Source organism: Miniopterus natalensis, chromosome 10 (assembly GCF_054644295.1).
Source record: "Miniopterus natalensis isolate mMinNat1 chromosome 10, mMinNat1.hap1, whole genome shotgun sequence".
Taxonomy (NCBI): Eukaryota; Metazoa; Chordata; class Mammalia; order Chiroptera; family Miniopteridae; genus Miniopterus; species Miniopterus natalensis.
In genome coordinates, this window is record NC_142090.1 from 71,244,720 (window position 1) to 71,272,166 (window position 27,447).

Below are 27,447 nucleotides of genomic sequence, written 5' to 3' on the forward strand. Positions count from 1 at the left end.
CTTTTGAGATTTGAGGAAGGTTCACAGTTATCATTCAATCAATAAATCAAAAGGTATTTCTTGAGCACCTACTCAGTACATTAGGCTTGCACTAGTACTGGGAGCAGAGGACAAGTAAGATTTCATGCAGATGGGAAAGCTACAGTTGGGGAACCATGTGAGTACATAGCACAAGAGAGTGATGTGAAGCTGATGTAGGTGGTCTGGGCCATTAGTGCTGCAGGGCTTCAGACTTCTTCTGATTCAGACAGGATATAGGTCAAATGTGTCCTGATACCAAGGGAGAACCTTGAAGTGTCTTCTAAATATTAATTCTTTGTTATAATGTTTCCTATGCTTTGGCAGAGAATTATAGCATAGAGCTTGACTTGCCCATCAGCACTCCTTACTCCCCATCTGAGTGTGTTTTTCTCTACAGAAGGTGCTAGACATATAGCAACTTCTAGTTTGCTGTACATTCTATTTATTTTGTCTATGGTCTGCTTTGTCCCATTAGAATGTGGTATCTATGCCAAGCCCCCACACCTGGAAGGAAATATGAATAGGACAGCATCTACCTCAATGATATGCCACTTTAAAGGCAAACACTTAAACATATTATAATTTAATAGGTTGGCACTTAAACATATATTATAATCTAATAGATTCTATAACTTAAACTAAAATCCAATAAATGCTAGTCATTTAACATATATTTTTTCACTGATGACTGGGTCAAAAGCACTGGTCAAGATATGTAAAAGACCTTAGGAAACAAAGGACACAGAACCTTGTCCTCACGAGTCTTATATTTTGGATGCAGGAGAAATAAAATAAAAACTAAACATGACTATAAGTAATTTTACAGTAGGTTAGAAAGTGGTAAGTGCTATGGGAAATAGGAAAGCAGGATTAGGGGGTAGATGGGAGTTGCCATTTTAAACGGATTAGATGGGATTGATCTAATTAAGAAGGGATGTTTGAGAAAAGTTTTTAAAATTATTTTTGTATTGACTTTAGAGAGAGGAAGAGAGAGAGAGTAGGAGAGACATACATCAATTGGTCCTTCCACAGGCACCCCAACCAGGGATCTAACCCACAACCTAGGTGTGTGCCCTGACCAGGAATCAAACCTGCCACCTTTTGGTGCACAGAATGATGCTACGACCAACCGAGCCACACTGCCAGGGCTGAGCAGAGTTTTGAAGGCTGGTGACAGAGTCAGCCTTGTGGATAACTGGAAGGGGGTCAAAAAAAGAGAGGATCTCTGGGGATGTAAGAAATGTGAAATAGGTGGGAGGATGGGAGGACTGGAGGTGGCAGATTGTTGGTGTCTACATCCTAGACGTGAGTTAGATTGAAAGGAGGTGGTGGTCAGAGAGGGTGATGTGGGAAATCAAGACTGTAGAGGGGCTGCAGTTACTGGTAATGGCAAGGTCTAAACCCATGGCCATGGAAGCAAGTAGTTAAATCAGAGTGAAGGACAAAACACTTGGAGAGAACAAGGAAGTGAGACATCCAGGTATTGCAAAGATGACCTGCCTGTGCGCTGAAATTGCCACGGACTGAAACAGTACTGTTGGAGAGGGTAGCAACAGGCAAGGAGTGGAAATCCTCTAGAAATGAGAAGGCATCGCCCTGGGGTCATCAAATGCCTGCAATAATTCAGGGTTATGGGTGACATAACCTGAGTGCAGAGTGTGAAAGCTGGGAGGGATTAGAGATGTGGGAGGGGGAAGACCCTGGAAGTGGCAATGCAACTAAGGAGGCCAGCTATCTGCCTCCAGGCCCAGTGTCTTCAGGCTTATGGGAGAAACACCAGCCATTATTCATGAGGTCAGCGAGATGCCTCATCCTCAGGGATGAGCCAGAGCAAGAAGGAATGGGAAAATTAATAGAAAACTAATACAGGGAATTCTTCTGGGAATGGACTATGAATTTTGGAGAGCACAAGGAGAGGGTTTCTGGAGTTGTAAAGGAGTGTAGATGGGGAAAGACGAGATTGTGTAGAGCCATATAGAGATTAGAGCATGTTGGGGGATGAGGGCCATCTGCAAGTCTCAGACTCCTTGAAAGGACTGACATAAACATGGATAAGTGAGATTAGTCTTTGTATGCTCAAGGCTGACAGTGGAAGTGAGGCTCTGAGTGGGGAGGGGGAGGTTCTGGGCTTGTTCTTGATTCCAGTGGAAGGAAGGGAAGAGGTGTGAGGAAGCCTGATTTAGTTCTGGTTTGACAGGGCTCACTTTACCCGATCTTCTGCCAAGTGGGAGATGGACTTTCTCTGAATGCCTTGGGATACCCTTGACCCCTGATGACGAAGCTGACTTCCTGCGGAAGCGCACAATACCTGAGGATTATACCTGAAGGTGGCACAAACCAGCTGTTTTGGAAGTGAAAGGGTTTACTGAAGACTTTCCAAACTACCTAAGATCATCTTCCTGGGGGAATTTGCTTCTTGCTAAATAAATTTCCATATGTGTAATATGTAAATTATATACAGTTGTGAAAAACACACAGCTAACTTAACAAACAAAACACAAATAACTAAATAACATACATACAAATAACTCTAATTCAATGCAGAATGTAAGGATCACAGTGCAAATTTTTAAAAGAGTGGAGAGATCAGCTATATCCGAAGGGAGCAGGAAGAAATTGATGGCAGAGATGTGGAAGTGAGATAAGTTTCTAAATTGCATACTGAAGGACTGGAAGGATTGTAACACAGGGAAATGCCCAGCTAGCAGAGAGAGGAGGCAGACATACTGGTCAGGAATAGGGCATCAGGGGAGAAGTGAAAGAGAGCACAGAGTTAGATATAGGTAGATTTGTTTGAACTTTACTATTCAGATGGCAGGAAATAAATCATCAAAGGCTTTTTATTTGATTGTTTAGTAGGGTAGTAATGTGATACATTAAGGACAGCGTATCAGGAAGTGAATCTGGCACTAATGGGTATAATGAATCTTAGTGGTAGATGACCGAGGTAAAAGACTGTGAGAAAGTTGCTACAATAGGGTGGGGAAAGTCCAGCCCACTGGCCCTATACGGCCTGAAAAAATCATTTGTTCTGGCCCTGCCACGGCCTCACCAAAGAGCAGCAGTTCCAGCCATCGCATTAGGGGTGAGTTAATTAAATGTTTGACCAAAGATAGCAGGCTAATTTTTAAGTTGATAATTTTGTATGGCCCATGAATGTTGTTATAAATATCCAAATGCCCCTTGGCAGAAAAAAGTTTCCCCACCCCTGCAAAGCAAATGATAATGTTTCTAAACTAGGGTTGACGTTCACTAAGGAAGAGGTGAATGTTAAAGATACCTAGGTAAAAGCAAAAAAGTCTTGGTGACTCTCAGGTTGTTGGGATAATAGTAGGGGGAGAAGTCAAGGTTCACCACAAAGACTTAAAGCAGAATAACCAGGAAAATAGCAATAATTAACAGAAATGTCAGTCAAGTCAGGAAGAGCTACTAATGGATAGGAAGATAATTTTTACTTGAGACTCTCAGATTTTGACGTTCTAGCAGGAATCTAAGTGGAATGTCCAACAGTTTGTTGAGAATTCAAGATGGAAATTTGAATGAGAGTTTGGGGCTACAGATACTAGTTGGTGATCATGTGCAAGAAGGTGAGACTTATAGTCATGTTAGTTCATGAAGCCATCAAGGAATAGTTTAGAGAGATGTAAAAATAGTCAAAGATATAAGAAGATAAGTAGGTGGAAGAAGTGATGGAGGACATTTAAACATTGCTAAATGCTAGTTGCAAAGTAAAATTAGGAAATCATTGTTTGTTTTTGAGTGAGCAATTCACTAAACAGAGGGAGGGAATGATCTTCCCAAAAAGGAAAACTCTTCTCCCTCTGAAAGGAGAAAAAAAACAATTTTAAGTATATTTTAAATAAAGTTGTTTAGATATTCTAGGTAATACAAAGGTAGGGTTAGGGTCATAGCACGTTGCTGACCAGCTATTTTGAGACAGAAATCGCCTGTGTGGCAGGCTATTTTGGTCAGCAAGGTGTTAAAATTACTTATTAATGTAAGGGCAGACACGAGTTATCTTGTGACCGGTTAGCAAGGTGTTTAAGTATGCAGACTTGGTAGAAGTTTTTTGGGGATTTGAGAAGAAAGAATTAAAATAGTTGAATGTAAGAAACGATGAGGGAAAGTCAACAAGAGGTGAATAAAAGCAAGGCCTAGGGGCTAGGTGAGGTAAGAAAGGAATTTGGAAGACACCCAATCCTTAATACACCCATGACAGATAGTACCCCATAAAAGCAGTTTCAGATGCTAAGATTTAAGCTGTTGCATCACCCCATTTGTGTCTGATCTACTTCTGTTTATTTCCAACTTCACATTTAGAATTGCTGGCTCAGAAGCCTGCCTTCCGTCCCACGCTGTGGCTCCTCCTGAATTTGTCACTCATTCTGCTTCTCTTTGGTCTTTGGGCCTAGGAATTCTTTTATGGTTTCATGATCCAGGGGCCCCTTTAGCTCATGAGAATTCCCCACCACATTCCCTGGCCCCAGGAATTCCCAATGACTCTGTCCAAGGTGAAGGCAGTGTGATGAGAGGAAGATCTGGATGATTACATGGAATCCAGTGAGGTAGAAAACCATCAGCAAGATGAATATAAGTTTTAGAAAAGTCTCTGGTGATGGGAGCAAAGGTGGGGAGGGGCACATTAAATAAGAGCTTTGAACTTTGAAAGAATAGAGGTTGATACTGTTGGGAGGTAGGGAGTGGGGGAGAACTCTACAAGCAGCCAGTGAGAACAAGGAGATTAAAGCATTGGTTGAAGATTTACACAAAGAATGATGAACTCTGACAAAGATGAGCTTTGATGGAGAAATAGTAGTTCGACCATTTTGGGAAATATGAAGACTATGGAACAAAAATTTCATAATATAATATGGATTATAGATTAGTTCATGATATAGTGTCAATAATAAATGTCCTGAATTAATCTGTGGTGGTTTTGTAAGAGAATATCCTTGCTCTTAGGAAGTCACACTGAAGACTATGAGGCAAAGCATTGGTAATCGATATAAATTTATAAAGAAGTACCTAGCTTGGCCAGGCGTGGCTCAGCGGTTGAGCATCGACCTAGGATCCAGGAGATCAGGGTTCGATTCTTGGTCAGGGCACATGCCCGGGTTGTGGGCTAGGCAGCCGATCAATGATTCTCTCATCATTGATGTTTCTATCTCTCTCTCTCCCCCCTCCTTTCCTCTCTCTGAAATCAATAAAGATATGTGTGTGTTTTTTTAAAAACAAGAAGTACCTAGTAAGATTCCAGCCAATGAAATTAAACTGGGCAATTACTATCTGAAATAATTTAAAATAATTAAAGTATTATGGAAGATTAAATTTCTATCCTATAAAATATTTAGGTGAAAATCTTTTCACTGTAATTCAGAATTTCCTTTGAGCCCAAAAGTAAAATTTAAAATAATAATTTGGATCAAATTTGATATAATTTACACCAATACACTGCATCTAATTAAACTGCCAATCAGTGGGTTTTGACAGATGTGTGGACCCATGAAACTACCGCTACAATCAGCATAGAGAACACTTCCATGCCCCAAAATGTTTGCTGTGTCTCTCTGCTGACAACGTTAAAACATAAAACAGCAAATGATTCTGCATTACTGGGCAACTGATATACCTAACAGATAGGGTTTGGATGGCCTTTTAAAATAAACCTTTCATATTATAATATATTGCATCTTAAAATATTCCCACAAATTAGAAGAACTGCACATGCTGTAGAGCACATGTTCTCCCGCATCACATCATTACTCTACTTTTTAAACTGTTTTTACAACTCAGGGGATGGATATAGTGCACAAAGAGCAGGAGCATTTCCCCTCCCTCATCAGCAAGAAAGCAGAACCTCAGCAAAGTTAAATTATGAAGCCAAGGTCAGAACATAGGCAGAGAATAGAACAAGTTGCCTGCTGCCCTATTCCAGATTTGGCTTCCAGGGCAGAACTGGAAGTTCACAAATGGAAACAGCAACTACAAACATCATTTCAAGTGCTTCTGCCTAATTAGCATGCAGCCCAGAGCCATCCCCTGGCAAGAGGCTGGGGAAACACAGTTGTAAATGGAGAAGCGCTCCCCCATACTGAGCAAGTGCCAACCAGTCTAATTTAGGCATTGGTGAGATGTTCAGGCTGGGACTTTGGCATTAAAACTCAAAGTTTCCTTGTGCATGGAAACAAAATGAATTTAGAAAAGGGCACTGCAGCATTTAGGAAGGTCTTTGGCACTGAGGATAGAAAATAATCCTATGGGGCGAATCTAACATCTTCATCTCTAAAGTGGGACTAATGAGAGGAAAAGTAATATCATACTACTTGTGTGAAAGAATTATCTTGGCCTACGTGGGAATTACTTTTTAGTCATCACTCAAGGACTAATGATAGTATAATTAGCAAGGGTTTTAAATCATGCTTTGCTATAACTGTCTTTCTTTTGGTATTCCCTACTGCATATAGTGTTTAAGGGGAAAAAAAAGGCTTTGTAGTCAGAACTGAGTTCAGACTTGGTCTCTGTACTTACTAGCTGTGTGACTTTGGGAGGTTACTTTGCCTAAGCTTTAGTTTCCCATCTGTTAAATGGGCATAGTAATGCTTTTCTCATAGGATTTTCATAGTTTCAATGAGATAATATATATAAGTGCTTGGTACAGGACCCAAAACAGAGTAATCAGTTAATAAATACTTATTTTTATTTTCTCTCATTTTAACCTATTGGGTATATAGATTTGATTTTTCAGGTGGCAGAGTAAAATATAAATAAATACCTTTTTGGTCTTTCAAATGTAATTACAGGAAAACCAAATGCTAAATGAACTAAAATTCACTTTGGATTTTAATTAATTTATTTTTTTCTATAGAACAAAATTCTTTACAATACAGGGTGTTCCTTTGCTGCTCTAATCAAGTGCACACCTGTGATACAGCTTCAGGTTTAAAAATAATGTAGAAAATGCATTTTTACTCTCTTGAGGCATTTCTTTTACCTCCTTCACTATGGCATTTGTGGTTTTGACATGAATTGCAGTGTGATTTTTTTTTTTTTTTTTGGTAAGGGGAGAAAGGAAACTCCTACCTGCCAAGAGTTGGAGAGGAAAATAGGAAGAGCCCTGGAACTCTAGTGTGTTAGATTAAAAACATTATTTAGAGCAACAGAGTGGGAAATCGGTGGATATTCTGGCTTTTACAGAAAGGGAGTGTGCCTCATAAACAGGACAGTTGGAATGTATGGAAAAGTTCCAGTTAAAACAAGACACAAAGCACATGACTAATATTGCTTTTCCAAGTTAGACAAATGCAGCCCTAACCAGAATTTGCCTCAGGGGGGCCTCTGGAGCCCTCCCTGAACCTTGAGATTTTGATCCTTTTGGTAGTTCCAAGTCTGGAACTATACTGAGAGGTGCTGTGTTTTGACCCCCTTCTTTCTTCCTGAGTTTCTCCCACTTTCTCACAAATTCCCACCAGCTGAGTGAGTGTCAGAAGACAAACTGATATATTCAGGTAAAGGGGCAACTGCAAAACTAACTGTGATCCTCTTCAGGAATGATTATGTTGTATGTTGGATACCTGCTTGGCCACCAAGGGAAACTTCACTGTCTAGGAAATAGTATGAACTGCAAAGTCATTTTCACATGCAAATGACAAATATTCTTAATACTCTTTCATCTCCTTCCCACATCAATGAGTATATATCAAGGTGTATATAGCATATAATCTAAAAACAAATAAATTTTAACCAGATTTCCGTGCTGTACTGACCCTTCAACACCTGCCAGACCCTCCTTAATGTGGAGAGATTCCTCCATCACGGACTCTGGCATTCTCTTTCCCCTTCCACATGTCCTGTCACCTCAGCATGGATCGCCTTGCTTATTGTTTTTATTTCTTGAACTACACCACCAACTACTACTGTTCACTTAGGGTGACCATGGACCCCAGCTTACCTGAGGAATTCCAGTACACACCTGCTGCACCCGTGTAATTAACAGTGCCCCCTTTCAACTTAAAACGTGGGCTCACGTACAGCTTAAGTTATACAATTGCCCAGTGTTTGCTGCAAACTGATTAGAACATGTGTAAATGAGTAACAAAGAGCACCCTTCTTGTGATGGCCTCTTTCAACACAAATGAGAGTCATCAGTGGCTTCTCCATGGTTCTTCCTATATATTCCGTCATGAACAGAGTTTTGCTTTATGCCATCCCAGCCCACTTTAAGTTCTGACTCATGTTGGGATTGCCCCAAACAGGGCAGGGCAGACTGATGGAATGTGTAGCACTGCCCTAACATTTCTTAACCTGCCCAGTGTTGAAAGTGGCTTTCCCCTGCTTTGCTTCTCTAGAAATTTTTATGCTAAGCATAAAACCCTACTTAATTCACATGAATTTTTTGCTATGTAACAAGGGAGGTTGAAACTTGTCTCTGAAACATAAAGATTATAATAAAAGCTTAATAAACCTGGTTAATGAGAAGCAAAGATAAAATGCTATTTCTTAACTAGGGTATTATATGGACATTCTTCTCCAAAAGAAATTACTTAACCTTATGTAGGGGGAGGAAAGGAGGGGAACTTGCTGAATTGAAATTTGATTTAGATATGAGCAATAAGGGGGGAAAAAGTGGATGTCATGGTATTGCATCTGATAATGGTAGCATTTAAAAGGTCCTATTTTAATTCAGTATCATTCCATCATATATTCAGAGTTTAACTAGCCTTGCTTTAAAAAAAATCAGCAGAACAATACCAGAAAACCAATTATAAAGAAATTATAAAGAAATTTGAATTAACTCATGTTTCACACTTAGAAATATCAGGATGAGTTAATACAGATGTATATCATTAAGCAAACATAATTATATTGCCCTTTTCAATAAATAGGTCTGGGAAGTGAAGATTATTTTAAAATGTAAATAATCAAGAGCTATAAAAACCTAAGAAATTAAACTGCCAAGTTGATCTCAATTTAGGCTATCATTTGTTCCTCACACATTTATTGAGTGCGTTCCAAGCACTAGGCTCAGATTTGGGGCCTAAAGAAAAAACATAAACACCTGTCCTCCAAGGACTGTCAGCCTAGTATCTTACTTTTCCAAGTTATACAATTTCTTTTCCAAGGAAAAAGAAAACATGAAAAAACAAACAAACCACCTCTTCAAAGTGTATGGTCTACTTCATATAAAGTAATGTTCTGCTTAAAATTTCTTAAAAAAGCATTCACATTAATCCTGCTCAAGTCTTTCTCTTATTATCAAAATGCAGATGAATTTTCCTCTTACATCAGAAACAGTTCTGAGAGACAACCGAGAATGGGGGCAGCAACTCCACAGAGATGTGAGTGGCCCAGGCCTCCTTTACCTTTTGCAACCCTGAGCACTGGCTTCAGTGAGAAAGCATCCTTTGGGTACGAAGAAGGCCGCTGCTGGTCTAGACATCCTTTCGTACAGCTGGTGCACTATCCCCTGCTGCTCTGAGTTCTGGCCATTAATGGCTCATAGCTGCTACCTTCTCAAAAGAATTGTCCTCCGTCAACGCAGACCACATGGCTCAGAGATGCATGAGGTTAACCCACCCTAGCCCCTCCAGCCCCTTCCAGACTGCCCTCATCAGTGACAGGCTGATGGGAGGGTATAAAAGCCAGACCCCTACCCCCTGCCCCAAAGTGGCACAACGTTGTTGTGTCATTTGTGCTCTGAGTTCTGGGTGGAATCAGGCTGAGGCCAACTTCAACTACAATAACATCTTTGCTTAGCACCTTGCCAGTCCTGACCCCTTACCTCACTTCCCTTTTCAGTAAGTCACTTGCCAAGGATGTCTATCTCAGGTTCTTCCTCTGGGGAGCTAAGACAGTTAGCTTTCCTCACAATGTCCTCATTCCCTCCCCCTTCTTCTGGGCCCCTATGTAAGAACTGAACATGATCATACCACCACCTATTCCTCCAAACACGCCTTTAGACCATCAAACCTGATCACCGGAACAGCTGACAGAGAGGACGAGAAATGAATCCACGCTGCTTTTCACTGAACATAAATATGGGTGTATGTTTTCTCAAGTACAAGTAGAAGCCAAATTCTTTAGACAAAATGGTTTTCCCCCTTAAAGATACCCATCTTCATTTTCATGGGCTGATTGCTTGTTTGCTACTAGTTTGAAACAAATATGGTAGACGTAGAGGAGAGGAATACTCTAGGCTGGGTGTTGCTGCTAAGGAGTACTTTCTGGATGTATAATTTTGTAGCAAACCATGATAATTAAAATTAATTTTTCAACGAATTATGTATGAACACAGAAGATATATGCATTTGTTGCAAAAAATAGTAAGCTGAATTTCTGCCACAAATCTATTACTTTAATTCTTTTAATTATATCTGTTTCTTTGTCTATTTCAACAGTAAAATTATGTTTCATATATTCTGAATACTAAGTGAAAGGGCCAATGAAAAATGCTACTCAATAAAGAATGCAGTTTTGTATTATGTTTATATGAAGTTTAATGGGAAAAAACTAGGCAGAAGAGAGAAATACCAGTACTTGTACTATTTCCTTGCTCCCTCTTTTGACACACTGCCTCAGGCGCTACCTTCCCCCTAATACATCTCCAGATCTTCAGAGCTTCCTACTCAGACCTACCTTTCCCATGCTTCTGCCTTTTCTCCCATGCCCCTTTACTTAACCCTTATTAAAATTTAATTGACTTTGGTTTTGTTAACTGTGCCTGCTTTTCCAAGAAGTAGCCCTAACAACCTCTTCCCTCCCTATATTTTTGTAGGGGCTTTTAGGAAACAGTTCCTCAATCAAAACTTGTAATAACTAGGTAGTGGCAAAAGATCTATTTCTTCATTTTGATTTTTCTTATCAAATGATAGCATATTTTAAATTTCTGTGAGAAACAGAGCTTTCAATTATCAGGTTATATATTTTGAAGGTGTCTATAAAATTTACATGACGATGATGAACATCTAGAGCAGCGGTGGGGAACCTTTTCTCTGCCAAGGGCCATTTGGACATTTATAACATCATTCGAGGGCCATACAAAATTATCAGCTTAAAAATTAGCCTGCTATATTTGGTGAAGCATTTAATTAACTCACCCCTAATGTGATGGCTGGAACTGCTTCTCTTTGGAGAGGCCTTGGCAAGGCCAGGCTAAATGACTTCACGGGCTGTATATGGCCAGTGGGCCAGACGTTCCCCACCCCTGCCCTAGAGCAAGGAGACCCCAAAGTTACACTGCAAACTTTATTCTATCTGTGGTCAATTTGCCTGGTATTGAATGTTATCAGAGTATAATATGTACTCATTATAACAGTGTTTACTTTGTTATTGTTTTTTAAAGGAAGTAGCTTTTATAGTTATCCAAGTTTAATTTAATTTGTAGAGTAAATGTAATTAGGAAGAGGATACTGCCTGGAAAAAAATAGTGCGTTTCTGTTTTTACAAATCATTCTACCAGGCAGGAGTAATAGGGGAATCTACAATGAATATTTATCAATTTTAGTTGTTCCTTCTTCCAGAAAACTATGGAGATCCTTTAAATTTTGTTAAAATTTTGTGGCATAGACTTTAGAGCAGAAAAACATTAAAAATGTTTCCTAAAACTTTTACTGATCTGATCACTTGCCTTATAGAAAGATCCCAATCTAAACATTGACTCTTCTATTGTCTTCTTTAATATTTTTTGTCCACTTTCTTCCTCCTTTCACTTCTATGGATTGAATATGCTCAAAATAATATGGATAAACCCATCACCTAAATTAAAGACCACCCAAGAGAGTGTCATGAATATGCAGTTTCTTGATTTTTGTGTACTCTATCCTGTTAACAATGGATATTTATCATATTTCATGAAAGACAATTACAGAGATCTTTTCACACATGTCCTAAACATTTAATTCTGGGAAATAACTCAAAAATTATTCAGATTAAGCCAATGTCCACTTTGCAAATGCGAACAAACTGAAGGTGTTTGAAGACATCTTCAGAAATCCAATTATAGTCACGCCAAAATTGTATCTGTGATAGATTGAACTGATATGTATATACTTGACTAAACTGGCTTTTAAAAATCAATAACTAAAATACAGTAACTTTTACCTTAATAGTGATTTTTATATATTAGCTATATTTTTAAACTTTTGCCTTTATGACCCAAGTGACTTTCATTTTAAAGACAGCCAGTTACATTTACAACAAATTTAAAGACTTATAATGCCTTACTTTTATGAAAGCTAGAATTAAATCAAGTATATGTATGAATATATATATCTGTGTATATATATATACACACACATACAAATTATATAATATTAATTATAATAACACTACAATAGTCCCTTTACTGAGTTTCTACTATACCATAAGCACTATTCTTGGCATGCTTATACTTGCTCATTTCATCTCCTATTGGTGTTTTGATATAGGTGTAGCTAGCCCTGTGTTACAGTGGAGGAAAAGGAGCCTCAGAGAATTTAGACAGCTAGCCTAAGGGCACATAGCTACTATGGAGGAGTGCTATGAAAATTTGGAACTTTGTTCCCAGTATCCATTTAGCAATGCTACCTCATCGCATCTGTTACCTCCAGTTCTAACAAAATGAGAAAAAGTAAGGCTCTCAGCCCATTCTCAGAGATGAAGGAATAGAATTATTCAGAATATACAAACATACTGACATTATGATGTTTAATCTTCTACTGATTTCTGTCAAGACAGCACATTTTTTAACTACATGTGATTTGTGAGGCACTTAGGGCTAAAAAAAAAAGTACAAAAGACGGATCTGAGGATATGTGGTTTAATGCTTCCATTGGCTTAAGGATTTCCAGTATGATCCATAAAAAAAACTATCCTTAATGAAAACACTGTGCGAGAACATAAAGAACAGGTGTTTAATGCCACATCACTGGACAAATAACTGGACAAGGACCTGCCACTATCATAGACAGAAGAATATGAGAGCTGCTGGGAAACCACCTCTAAAAAGTAGCCTTCCTGTGACATTGAATCAGGGATAGGAATGAACTGAGTAGACCCAGAGGCTGATGACAAACTGTCAGTGTCTGTAAACAGAAGTCCTGCACTGATGTGTGTGCAGTGTAAAGCTTTTTGTTTGCACAGAAGTGTGTATATGACAGACACACAGATTCCTAACACATAGTGACAAATAGCTCCCACAGTCGCATGTCTATTTAGTGTAAAGAATTGCTATAATTGATGTTATACTTTTGTGTTAGGTATTTAATGACTTGCACCTTTTAAAATTAAAAAGAAAATCCTTACAATTTTCTTTACTGAAGTGTATCTGGCTTGTCTTCTGTAAAGTCTAACGATGACGCTCTCCAGCAATTACATCTGACACTATTCCATGGAGTCCAATTTATGGCCTTCCTCCAGTTTCCAGTTCTGCAGAACCATGAGGCCCACCTCCTCATATCCATTTATGGGATCACTTTCTGGTAGTTACATAGATGTGGAGAAATGTCAGCCTTTGAACCTGGGAAGTACTGACAGAACCAAAGTCTCTCCCCTTCTGAGTCATCATCCTGAGGCGTCTGAAGTTTAAGAACAGAAGTTGACCAAGAACTTATTAAAGAAAGCAGAATACAAAGAGAACAGAGTTTTGTTTGTACATTCATTATTTACCTCATGTGCTATGGAAGTGGGAGCCTGACTTGAACTTGAATCTGGGTTAACTTAGGACAGAGAAAACCATTACAAACATGAAGAGCAGAATGTCATAGAATCTGCTGCTTCCCTTCCAGGAGACTGCAGTCTTAACTGCCAGAGCAAAAGTCCTACCTATTCAGTGAAAGGCTTGGTCAAGTCTGATCTGTAATAAAATTAATTCCCTGTTCCAATTGGGTCAAGCTTAAGAGTTGGTAAAGGTCAAGTTAGGTCTGCAAATGTGCTTGATTTCTAGACCTAAAGTGGTTTTCTTTCTGGGAACAAGTAAAAAGGTCACTTGCTCTTCTGACTACTTTAGGAATAAGCAGATTTTACAGTTTTCCAGGCTAAGCCAGTTGGCAGGTTTTTAGTCTATGGAGTCTTCAGAGTTAGGTGGCCACACTGGTAGTAAAGGGAGCCCAAAACATTAGTTATTTTTTGTCCTTGGAATTCTAGGCCAGTGAAGAAAATTCTAGGCCAGTGACTATATTAATGAAGTTTTAGATAATGTATTTTAAGAGTTGATATAAAGCCAAGGACAAAGGGTGCAAGGGGACACAGGAGATAATAGAGCAGCAGGGATGTCAGGGAAGGGTACTTGCAGCTTAACTCCTCGGTGTCTGGGGTTACAGGGAAGAGTACTCACTACCATCCAAGTTAGCACCTCTCTGCTATGATTAACCCCTACAGGTCCTCTCTCTTTCTTCCCACTGCCAGCTCCCATCCCATACTACCTCCAGATAAGAGCTGTTTTAGACCTGATTTCTAGAATGTTTGGGGCAAGCTGAAAAAGAAGAAAAAGAGAAACCAATTGGATGGGGACGGCTAGAGACTGTGGGCTCTCTCCTCGTTCAAACTGCATGTCCGTGTGACTGTGCGCACACATGCCGTCTTCTTTCGTGCCTATTACACTTTTTTAAAGAGATAAACACAGATTAGAAGAAACAAAATGAGATGACAAAGAGATATACTAGATTCCACTGCCTCTGGGGAGCCATCCTTAAACACGCCCTTTTCACCCCCACCCTTCCCTCTAAGGCGTAGTGGGAAGCTCCTCACTATGTTCATAGTGCCTTGGTGATCCCCTGTGCTTATCACACTGTATTTCATGGTTTGTGTCTCTAGTTTTCCTCTCACCTGGATTGCCAGCTCCTTACAGCCAGCATGTCTATGTTGTTTACTGTGTGCCTGTGAATTGGACATAATTCTGTGGTTTCCAGTGTCCTTGGGACATTTCACAGTAAATAGTAAAGGGTGGGATGTAGGAAGCATGTAAGAAGAATATAGAAAGTATGTGATTAGTCCACTAAAAACTCCTAATAATTTATGACTCATTATTATATTTTATGTGTTTAAGTCTATAATGATAAGCCTTTTTTTAATGGTATAAGTAGTTAGTGGCTAGAGGGGTAAAGGTAAATAGTTTCCAGGCACAGCTATGTTATGAAAATGTCACACCCAAGTGTAGGTATCTATGGAAAAGTGACGTGGTCATGATGTTAAAGTGATCAAGTCAGAGAAATGAAAATAACTAAAACAACCGATTCATTTTAACCACTTTATCTTTAAAATACTAAATCATATCTGGTCCTGATGTCCTTCAAGGCAAAATAATATTAACACAAATTAATTACAATATATGTCCATCAAGATTATTTCTCAGAAAGTTCATTCACTATGACTCAACATGGATTTACATGTTGAGACTGAGGTCTGTGTTGATTATTTTTACAGGAAAAATCCTAGATCCAAAAACACCTCATTAGTTCAGATAATATGAAATACAGTGAAACTTGAATACATTAAACACTTTGGAGGGTCCTCTCCTATTGCAGCAGAGTTCAAGCCAAACCCCCAAACCTAGCTAAAATCACATTTTAACTGCTCTTGTGTTCCCCAAATAATAAAATCCAAAAATAACTCTCTGGGAAATGCAGTATCTATTAATAGTATCTTCCCAAAGAAGTTGTATAGTTTTTGATGTCATGTACTTAAAACTGTTGGTCAGTTTATTTCGGTTTTCAAAAAACATTTCTGTTTAGAATTGTATATACCTCCAAACAGGAGAGTAAACCATAACCCCCCATCTTGTCTTGTGTTACAGAAAACAGCAGATGTGCATCTTCCAATGCAGTATCCTGCACCAGGTGCCTTGCGCTGGGTCCAGAATGTGGATGGTGTGCTCAAGAGGTGTGCCCATTTTTTCTTTCTTTTTTTGCTCTATTCTGTTTTTCTCACAGTTGCCCTTCTCTCTAGCATAATTTCATTGCCCTGAAATTCTATACTTTGAAGGTGCATCAAGAAAAGGATACTGATGAGCATCAGGAAAAATTTACTTGGTTTTATGCTTGGAAACAGCCTATCTGGCTGAATATAAAGTATAACCTTTTTATTAGGAAAATTATGGTAATTTTTAAATGAAGTGCAAACCATTTTATGTTTTCCATCTGTTCTATAGAGAAAATTGGCAAACACTGAGAGTAACTTTTGCTAGGTCAGAAGGCTTTGTGTGAAATTCTTGCTGCAGCTTGGGGCATTAGGTTATATATCCAAGCTGGATCGTTGTCTTGTACTTGCTTATTTAAAAAAAGCAAGCTATTTTATTGGTCTGTTTCATTCACTTTTATTTAAAATACTTGAAGGTAAGTCATTTACTATGTCATAACATTGTGCATCAATTCTTTAGTTACTTATGGAAAATGGGGTGCTTTTTTTTTGACACGCGACCCTGCTCATGTGATATTGTGCACATTTAAATTCTGTGGAATGGAAAATAATTCAGTAATGTTTATTGTTCAAAATTAGTGTTTTATATTCTAACAAGAGAAACTTATCCCAGTAACTTCTTAGTAAAATAATTATAATGCATTCCTTCTTCCTTGGCTCTAAAGTTGTGTTGTGAATGTTGTTGGTAATCTTCAATCAGAACTACCTTCTATAATAAGTTGCAATAAAGAAGCCATCTGCTAATTTGGGGTTTCTTTTATGAGACTGGGCCTAGGCAGTTCTGCATTTATTTTATGTAGCCCCTAAGACTTGGAACAAATAGATCTTTAATGGCCTTTTGCTTCACATGAAGGGAAATCTCTAGCTTTAGCTCCTCTGATTTAGCTCAAAAACTGCACCTACCATCATCTTTTCAACCTCTCTTATTACTGCTTGCTCTTGTGCATCCCCCAGGAAGAAAAAGAAAGGTGAAAAGTAGCAAAGGATAGTGGACATTACTTTATTCTATGAATCAAGTCAAGAAAGAGGCATGGGGGGAGTGGGGCTCACAAAACAGCAGCCATGTCTGAAAGTAAGCACTCCTCCTACTGAGAGCCTCAAGGCTTCTTCAATGTAGACTGGGTTTTACCAGTGAAAAAATCAGATGTCACTCAAAACTAAGTGGTGCTTTACCAGAACCCACGGAGCCAGGCAATCCCATAAGAGGACAATTCCAAAGTTCCTGGGACCAATCTCATTACTTCCACTAGCCACATCATTAAAGGAGCTGTCCACTCCTACAGGCTGACCAGACATCATCAAGAGAAAGAATGTAGTAATAAATTTTGAAAGATTGTCCATTGCTTAGGCACGCATGCAACTGATGTCTATCATCCTCAATCAGCAAGGGTGGAGGGACAAGGAAGGAAGATACGGTTTTATCTGTTCATGATTAGAAGAGATAAACAATAACAAATTAAGCCTGGTTTATATGATTTTCAAAGCTGGTCAAAAGTAAAAGAAAAGCTGAAGGAGTTCATCATCATCAAACCAGTATTACAAGAAATGTTAAAGGGACTTCTTCAAAATGAAGAAGAAAAAATAAAAAATATGAATAAGAAAATCTCACAAAGAAAAAAAAATCTCAGCGACAAAGGCAAACACATAATAAAAGCAATGGATCAACCAACACTAAGCTAGTACAAAGGTTAAAAGGCACAAGTAGGAAGATCATATGTAATTACAACAGTAAATTAAGGGATACATACAAACACACAAAAGAAGTAAAATATAATGAAAAAAAACATAAACATGGAGGGGGTGAGTAAAAATGGTAGTGATTTTAGAAAGTGTTTGAACTTAAGCGACTATTAACTTAAAATAGAATGCTATAAACATAGCTTGGTATATATGAAGCACGTGGAAAACACAAACCAAAACTCTACAAGAGACATATAAGAAATAAAGAGAAAGGAATCCAAACACAACACCACAGAAAGTCATCAACATACAAGAGAAGAGAGCAAGAGAATAAGAACAGAAAACTACAAAAACAATCAGAGAACTATTCGTAAAATGGCAGTAAGTACATACCTCTCAATAATTACCTTAAATGTAAGTGGATTAAATAGGCCAGCCAAAAGACAAATGGATAAAAAAAGAAGTGGTACATATATACACAATGGAATATTACTCAGCCATAAAACAGGATGAAACCTTACCCCTTGGGACAACACGGATGGACCTAGAGAGTACTGTCCCAGGTGAAATGAGTTACAGTGAAGGACAAATACCATATGATTTCACTTATATGTGGAATCTAGAAAGCAGAATAAACAAACAGAACAAAAACAAACTCATAGATAAAGAAACAAACTGATGGTTCCCAGATGGGAGTTGGTTTGGGGGGCTGGGTGAAAAAGGTGAAGAAATTAAGAATTAGAAATTGGCAGTTATGAAACAGTCACGGGATGTAAAGTATAGCTTAGAGAATATAGTTACTAATATTGTAATAACTATGTAAGGTATCAGACATATTGGGCTGATCACTTCATAAATTATATAAATGTCTATATGCTGTACACCTGAAACTAATATAACACTGAATGTCAACTGTAATTAAAAAATAAAATTTAAAAAGTTTAAAGAAATAGAATTGGTATCTTTTTTTTAGTATTCATGCCCTGAAGCTAAATTAATGATCAGTTTGTTGTAAGCCCTTTAGCTAAGAGACTATTATGACCTGAATAAAATAAACCTAGGACCAGATAGTAGATAAAATAACTAGTACTAAGATAAGAATGACAACTGTACTATAAATAACAAAGTGTTAAAAACCTCTGTGTGTGTTCTCTCTCTCTGTGTTCTTTTTTGCTTCCTCTCCCTCACCCCTGTCTCTTTCTCTTCAACAACAACAAAAAGTAAAAGATTGCTAGAAAACTTACACAGGATATTTACTCAATTTGCCTGCATTCTTGTGTAGCATGTAAATCTGCCAGTGTATATATATTTTGCCTTCTCTTTCTCTCCATGCTACGTAAAAGCAACTGAAAAATATTTAAGATGGAATCTTAGCGATACTACCTAGTTTAATGCCTCATGCTCCTTTTCAGCATATGTCAAAAACTTGACCAGTTTTTCTTCCTTTCGTGCCTGATATGTCAGATACAGGTTGTGATTGCATAGCCAGAAGTTTAGAGGGCAGCCTTGCAGCATAATTATATTAAAATGATACAAAGGGCATTCACTGTCATAAAGAAGATGATATAATTTTCATTTCTGTGAAGATTGTCAATTTGAAACTCAGAAGGGCTCAGAAATGAGTAGGAGAAAACGCTTTTCTTATTTATCTCCCCAGATTATTCCATTAAATGGGTGAAATAACTGAGGAAAAGCCAACCAGGGTAACGTCAACATGGGCTTTTCATTCCAAATAGGTTTTATTCTTTTTTAAAAATACGAAGTAATATATTTTAGAAAGAACAAGAATACTTAAGTTATATAATAAACAAAATGAAACACTTTTGAGGAAATTTTTATATGACATAAAATTTCCATGACTATAATATCAGTTCAGTTAATAACCTCAAAATAACTATATTTATACTATAGAATTTGATGCCAAATTTCAAAACTCAACATTTAATCCTAGTTTTGTTGTTGTTGAGGTTATTGGGGTGACATTGGTTAACTAAACCATACAGGTTTCAAGTGTACAACTCAACAAAACATCACCACCAAACAGGTTTTAGATGTAGACCATCAAAGTATGAATTTGCTGGAGTATTTCTTGTAGAAAAAGTAAAACATAAGAATTAGAAGAAATTAAAATGCCACAAAACACCAAAAATTAAACGGGTGTGGCTTGAAATTCTTTTCTTTTATACAAAGTAGAAAGTAGGCCACAGTAGATAGGGGCAGCATTCCATTCTTTATTTTGATGCCACGGTCTTTTCTTTCCTTTTCAAACCTAATTGTCAAATTGGCAATGTTTTTATAACTTGGTGTGTTTTTTTCAACAGAAGTTAGCTACTTTATTCCTATTATTATTATTTCTGGCCTCTGCATTGGCCTTGCCCAAGCCAGGCATACTTCTTTCTGCCTGGGGCATTTACACAGTATGTTCGCTTTTCATGTGTTTGTTTTTTTTTTCCTCCAGAAGTCCCTGTAGTTCACTCTCTGATCCTTCACAGTTTTGTTCAAATGTCATCTGACCATGCTACTTGAAAATGCAAACAATATCCCATCTCCTTTTCACATTCTTTTTAAAAATTTTAAATTATATTAGTTTCAGGTGTACAACATTATTTTTACAGTGGAGTAAAAACAGCCACGCTGCTTTAGACACTGAAGAATAATTGAGACTATTTGGCTTGTGTCAGCAAACCGATTTGACATTCAAAGGTCAAGTGGCATAGTGTGATGTATAGTAGCAGTGAATTAACCACACTCACTTCTTTTCCATTCTGTCTATACAAATAGTAAAATCCCTGGCTGAAAAGAAAAATCAGAGTTATTTGTATTTTATTCCTTTCCTGATTTGAAGGCTTGGGGTTTTTACATCTGTAAAACACATGTGGCCCTTGGTCTGTGTCCTGTCGTGTGAGGCCTGAATGAACACATATTCCTCAGGTTCCGGCACAGGTGGGATCCCCCATCCCAATCTGGCCTGAGGCTTTCTGAAGGAAAGTAACATATATGATGAAAGTATATGCCACCTCTCTCTGAGGAACCAGAGAAACAACTTTCTCCAAGTTGTTTATAAACCACAGCTCACATTCAGTACCTCTAAATTTTATCAATAGAAAGGATACATTTGGATACACAAAATTAAGGCTTTGAACATTTTAAACTTCAGGCTAAAATCTAGGTGTATGGTCAATAGCAAACCAAGTTGAATTTTCTGTTTCCATGAAGTCCTTTACCAAATGACACCTGAAAGTCTTGATTGAAAAGGAAATATTCTCTATTGTCTTTTAATTATGTTTAAATTACAAGTGTTCTCCACACTCTAAGGATCAGTGCTGTAAAGGGTCACATAGTAAAAATTTTTAAGTTTTGTTGGCTACATACTCTCTGTGTTGCATGTTCTCCTTATTATTGTTTTACAGCATTTTTAAAATGTAAAAAGCATTTTTTTAGCACTAAAGCCATACAAAAACAAGCGATGGGTTTTCCCATTCCTATTCTAAATTGAGATGAGAATTAAATTAAAATCCTTGTATGAATGTTTTTATATTGCCTATCACCGTGCCATCTAATTACTCTCCACTGCCAGGGATGTTTTTGTTCATCATTAGTGAGTGATCTCATATTCAACTCATATTAAGATTAATAATCTCCAGAGCCCTAGGACAATATGTACGTCCTGTAACTTTAATGTCCGTGATAATTACATTTACTTGCTTAATGGCTGGATTCACTGATGGTCTGTTGACTCTTTGATGAAGGGAACTCTGTTATCTTGTTGCATTCTGTATCCTCAGCACCTAACAAACTTCTCTAAGTATCCAATCAACATTCTTTGATTGAATGATTAATTGATTGGAAATCCAGTCCTCTGAATCAGCTGAACTAAAGGAGGAATAACTGAATGCTAGATCGAAATAGCCAGGAAGATCACTGAGCAAATAAATATCTAGCTAATGTGTAAGCAAATATCACAAATAATTCAAGCCAACATTATATATAATAAAACATATTTCTATACTTGTCAATATACTTGTTCTTAGGAAAACACCCGAATGGTTACATGAAGAATAAAAACATCAGGTGTGTTTTTTTTCTCAGCTAAGATAAACTAAATTTTAAGGTTGCTCCATTAATTCCAATTTATTGGATGGTTATTGTATAAACATCAACTAGCCAATGCTGAATGGTAATGAAAGTTCTAGATGCAGTTGCAAAATCAAGAGAATTTGAGCTGCCATCTTACCTCCCTGCCTCATTATGAGCATCGATCATCCTTAGTTTATTGAATTACTCTTTTGTGTATAAGAAGTTGGCAGATTTCATAGTCTAAGAACTGCAGATTTCCAATTCACTCTCTGATGAATTTTCTGTACGTAATTAAGCATGTGACATCAGAGGACTTGCTCTCATATTCCAAACATAACAGTATATAATAAACATACCAGTTGAATTCTTTGAGAACTAAGGCTCAAATTTAGAACCACTGAATGGTCCATTTGAGATAAATTTTCTTTTGGAGCAGTCCTTCCAAAGTAAAATATTTAGAAAGAATTAAAAATTGGTATAATTTTACAGTGACCAGTTAACAATATTTAAAGTAAGTGGTTTAAATCTCCTCTTTAATATTCATTTTCTTCTTTTTAAATAAGATTTAGAAATTAAAGCTTTACTTAAAACAAATTTGTCAGTACTTTTATTGGAAACATGCAGCTACTTTGAACAGTTGCATAAGTGGTGCAAGATTAGAAGATGGCTTCTTTGCAACATTTGTTATGTGGTTTTCTTTGGTTATAATTGAGATGATATGCACTAAAAATGTCAGTGATTTTCCTTCTTTTAAACAGGATTTCATTTCAGGTGGATCAAGGAGTGAACGTTGTGATACTGTTTCCAATTTAATAAGTAAAGGATGCTCGATTGAGTCAATAGAATACCCGTCTGTGCATGTAATACCAGTTGAAAATGAAATTAATACCCAGGTGACACCAGGAGACGTGTTGGTCCAGCTGCGTCCAGGTTTGGTGATTTCCAAATAAATTTATGATTCTTAATTTGAAATTACATTTAGTTTTATTTTCTCACTGTTAATATTTTGTGGCAGGCAGTATTGTTGTAGTGAAAATAATAGTGGGCTCAAAATCAGAAAATCAGAATTCTAGCCTTTATTGTGCCTATAGCTAGCTAGCTGTGTGGCCTCAGACACTCTAGCAAACCTGACCACACTATATTAGAATTATGTGTTTCTAGACTTGATCACATTGTAGTGTAATTGTGTTCCTGCTCTACTGCCAGTTCTGGAGGAAAGAAAACATATTTTATTCCACTCTGTTTCTCTAATACCTAGAAGAATGCTGGCATATAGTAATCATTCCATAAGTATTTGTTGAACATATTAGTTGAATAGTTAATTAGTAAGAGATGAGAATTAGGCTAAGTCCTTAGAGTCTTTATGATAAACTTTTAGACACAAAACTATAATTCATAATTGTCATAATTAACTTGAGCAGCTTTGTAATGGCCCCTGAGATTAATACACACTCTTCCTCCTATATTTCTTGTGTACTTACCCTTCCATCACATTGTATTCCACAGTCTGGCATTTGTAGTAGGCCACTAGAAATTATTCATTTTCCTCCAGTACCAGAGAATCCCAATGTACTACCTCATATGGCAAGATAAGTTCAGGTATACAGGTATGCATCACTCAATTAAATGTATTTCGTTTTAACCAGTATGCAAGACTTCATTATTTCATTCTGGGCGGTCTTGTCCTGTCATTAAAATTTTAAATAACCATTATTGACACACAACCTCCCTATTCCAAAGCTGAACTATTTCTTCCACACTCTTAGATTACCAGATAAACAAAGTCCATTTCTTTTGGGGCCTTAAGCATGTTTCCAGCTTCCAATTAAAACTGTGCTCCTCAGAAGGCGGGAGTGGGGAGTGTCGGGGGGAGGAGATCAATCAAAGAACTTAAATGTATATACAGTGGTGCCTCGGCTTTCAAACATCTCTGTTGATGAACATTTTGGTTTACCAACGCCATAAACCTGGAAGGAAATGCTACGGTTTTTGAACACGCCTCAGAAGTCAAACATGCCACATGGCTTCCACTGAGTGCAAGGTCCTGAGGCCTAGCGGTGAGCTGTTGATCCCTCGGTTTTTGAATGTTTCAGAACTCAGATGGTCTTCCAGAACAGATTACATCTGAAAACCGAGGTACCACTGTGTACATGACCTGTGGACACAGGCAATAGTGTGGAGAAGACCTGGGCGGTAGGGGTGGATGCCGGGTGGACGGGATCAATAGGGGGAAAAAAGGGGACATCTTTAATACTTTCAACAATAAAGAAAAAAATTAAAAATAAATAAAACTGTGCTCCTCACCATATAAGACAATTATACGGCACATAGTATAGATATATGAGCAACAGGTGGAAAAGGGTACCCAGAAAATGAAAGTAAGATTGTGACACTTGCCACCTTCTGTTGCTGCCATACACAGAGTGGCTTAAACAGCAGAAACTTATTTTCTCACAGTTCTGGAGGCTAGGAAGTCCAGGATCAAGGTGATAACTGGTTCAGTTCCTGGAGAGGAAGAGAGAGAGAGAGAGAGAGAGAGAGAGAGAGAGAGAGAGAGAGAGAGAGGGAGAGAGAGAGGGAGAGAGGGAGAGAGGGAGGGAGAGAGGGAGGGAGGGAGAGAGAGAGGGAGGGAGAGAGAGAGGGAGGGAGGGAGGCAGGGAGAGAGAGAGGGAGGGAGGGAGGGAGGGAGGGAGAGAGAGAGAGAGAGAAAGGGCTCTCTAGTGTCTCTTCTTATAAGGGCACTAATTCCATCATAAGAGCCTCACCCTCATGACCTCATCTAAACCTAATTCTTTCCCAAAGGTCCCATCTCCAAACACCATCTCACTGTGTATTAGGGCATCTACATATAAATGGGGAGGGGCACAAACAGTTCAGTCCATAGCACTTGATAAATAAAATAATATTTTCAAAGGCCATGACATATTTTCAGAAATTAATCACATTTTAAACAAGAAAACTGAATTCCAAAAAGTGAAACTGTTTTTACAGGCCAATATCTCTGAGTACTGTGCAATAAAATTTGGAATCAATATGAGAGGATGAACCAATATGAAATGACAAAGAAACTAAGAAAACCTTCTAAATAAATTCTATCCCTAGGAATAAATAACAGCTGTAGTCACAGACTAAATGGTATGTGGCTGAAGTTATTCTCAGGAAAAGTCAAAACTTTAAATGCTTTTATTATTAAAGAAGAATGAAAGAAAATGAACTAGATATCCAAGTAAAGATATAGGAACAACAAAAAACAAAATCACCATAAGGAAAATAAGAAGAAGGAATTCATAACTTAAGAATAAAACAAAAGTAGTGAAATGTAAAATATAAATACAAAAGTAAAATGAATGTATAAACCCAAGAGCTGCCTCTCTGTAAACCCCAATCAAATGGGTGAATTGTTGGCAAATCTAATTAGGAAAAGAGAATAAGCTGACCAGGCATGGCCCAGCGGTTGAACATCGACCTGGGATCCAGGAGATTGAGGTTCGATTCCCGGTCAGGGCACATGCCCGTGTTGCGGGCTCGATCCCCAGTCCGGGGTGTGCAGGAGGCAGCCAATCAATGACTCTCTCATCATTGATGTTTCTCTCTCTCCTTCTCCCTCCTCTCTCTGAAATCAATAAAGATATATTTTTAAAAAAGAAAAGAGAACAGAAAGCAAATAGCCCAGCTGTACAGACTGTGACCAGAGGCACAATAATGGGTAGGACTCTGAAATGCTAAACATGAAAATCTCTGGTAAAATGTATAAATCTTGATAATATAGGTAATTTTGTAGGAAAACGTGATTAAAAAATGACTCAAGAAATGGGGAAACCCTACGAAACAAGATACAAGTACACATGAAGCTTATATATTATTTGCTTCTAATTAATATGACTATGTCCTTTAAAACTGTCTTTTAAAAAAACATTTGAAGGTTTTAAATTACAAGGTGCATTTTTCCTACTGATTTGTTACACTTAGATTTATACACTTCAATGAGTTTATCGTGGTCCCTTTTGTAGATATAAGGGTGACTGAATCCACCCAAGATTATAAATTAACAGTTCAAAAGTTGGAAAGCTGTTTCTGTGCTGTTTCCACATGATAGTAATGGTAATGATAATAATGACAGTAACGGTAATGAGGCAGGAAAAACTGGATGGACTTGGGAAATAATGGGGAGGCAGCATCCTCAGAGGTTGGTGATTGATGATGAACATGGGTGCACGTGGGCTCTGGCTCATGCAGCTAGGTGAGAGGCAGAAGGCTGCCCTCTGTGGACCGGGTGGTAATGAGTTCAAATTGGGACGACTTAGCTTGAAATAGTGATTATTTGTATGAGACTGAAGTTCAGGGGAGAGATACAGGCTGGAGATAGAGACACGGGAGACATCAACATGAGATGGCAAGCGAAGGCAGTATGGATGTGATCATGAGTAACAGAAGACTGAAAAGAGAAATGTTTTAATGTCTATGTCAGTCATTCTGGGGCTCGATTTTATTCAGTTTCCCACTACTATATGAATTTACATATGCAGATTGGTATAACTGTCTAGTGTATGTAAGTCATCTTTCCAACATAGCTATGACATAACTATATTTTATAATCTGCATATATAGCAAAGAGTCATGAAATCAGATTTATTAAGTTCATCTAAATAATGCCTTGTGACATCAAAGACATGCCAGCTTTGGGGCATAAAATATAAAGCTAAATTGTACCAACTTCACATATATAGAAACATCACTCCTCATAATGTCAGTCTTTTCCACCATGATACGTACAAGAGTTGAGGGTTTGATATAATGCATACCTAAGTGTAAAATATATTTATCTCCTAATATCAATTTTTATTTATTTGGTTTAGTTGTAGAAAACCACTTTATTTATAACTGATAAAAATTCATCACTTTAAATATAGCAGCTATTAACTTAAATTTTTTTTCATGGATATTTCAATATCATGTACTGACAAATTTTAAAAGAATGTTAGTAGGATTATATAAAAATGTGTATATATAATAAATATTTAAAGTAAGTTGTTAAAATGACATTTACTTTTCACTTCTTAAACTATACTTTTTTTTTTCTTTCTTACTTTTACCTATCAATCTTATGGAAAAATAGTAACAGAAATAGGTTATTGATCCTAGCTGATGTTCCCTATGAAAACTGAAATGAAATCTTTAGGAAGACAGGAAAGAGAAGAGAATTCTCTAATTCTGCTTCAGAGTAATACAATATATATGATAAAGATTAGTATAATTTATACTTCATTAATTCAAAAAATATTTCAAACTTGATCCATTTTAATATTGTAAAGAAAAAAGTCCTTTATTTGGTGCAGCTTAATTTAAAATGTAAGATGTTTCAGGTATCCTTCCTAAATTCATTTTTTCCCCAAAAAAACCCCCATAAAAATATAAAAATTATGCATTTTCTCCCCACTCCTGCACATACACCCCATTTTACCCACCACAAAAATTCAGAATTGTGCTAGAGTCTGTCTGTGCCTTCCTGTTTCAAACCAGTCTCATTCTTGGGCCTTCTCCTTTCCCTGCCCAAGTATAATTAGTAACAACTGGCTGCTCTTTCTTCCTGCTACACTTTTACACATTCTGTTACGGTTTTTCAATTTCATCTTATGCAGAACATTTTTAAATTATCTTTTCTTAATGTCCAGTCACATTTGTAGCCAGTACTTCAGAGATGCTCACACAATTATTTGTGTGACTCAAAATCATTCTAACAACTTTTAATTAATTCTTTGGGCTATTCAAACCAATACTGGC

General features: G+C 37.5%; 1 protein-coding gene across 1 annotated transcript in view; it reads left to right on the forward strand.

Moving 5' to 3' along the window:
* ITGB8 (integrin subunit beta 8) overlaps positions 1-27,447 on the forward strand; it is a 75,253-nt gene that overhangs the window by 8,460 nt on the left and 39,346 nt on the right. The window contains exons 2-3 of the mRNA XM_016217026.2: positions 15,788-15,873; positions 22,425-22,596. Coding sequence (XP_016072512.2) covers positions 15,788-15,873; positions 22,425-22,596 — 258 coding nt within the window. The remainder of the gene's footprint in view (positions 1-15,787; positions 15,874-22,424; positions 22,597-27,447) is intronic.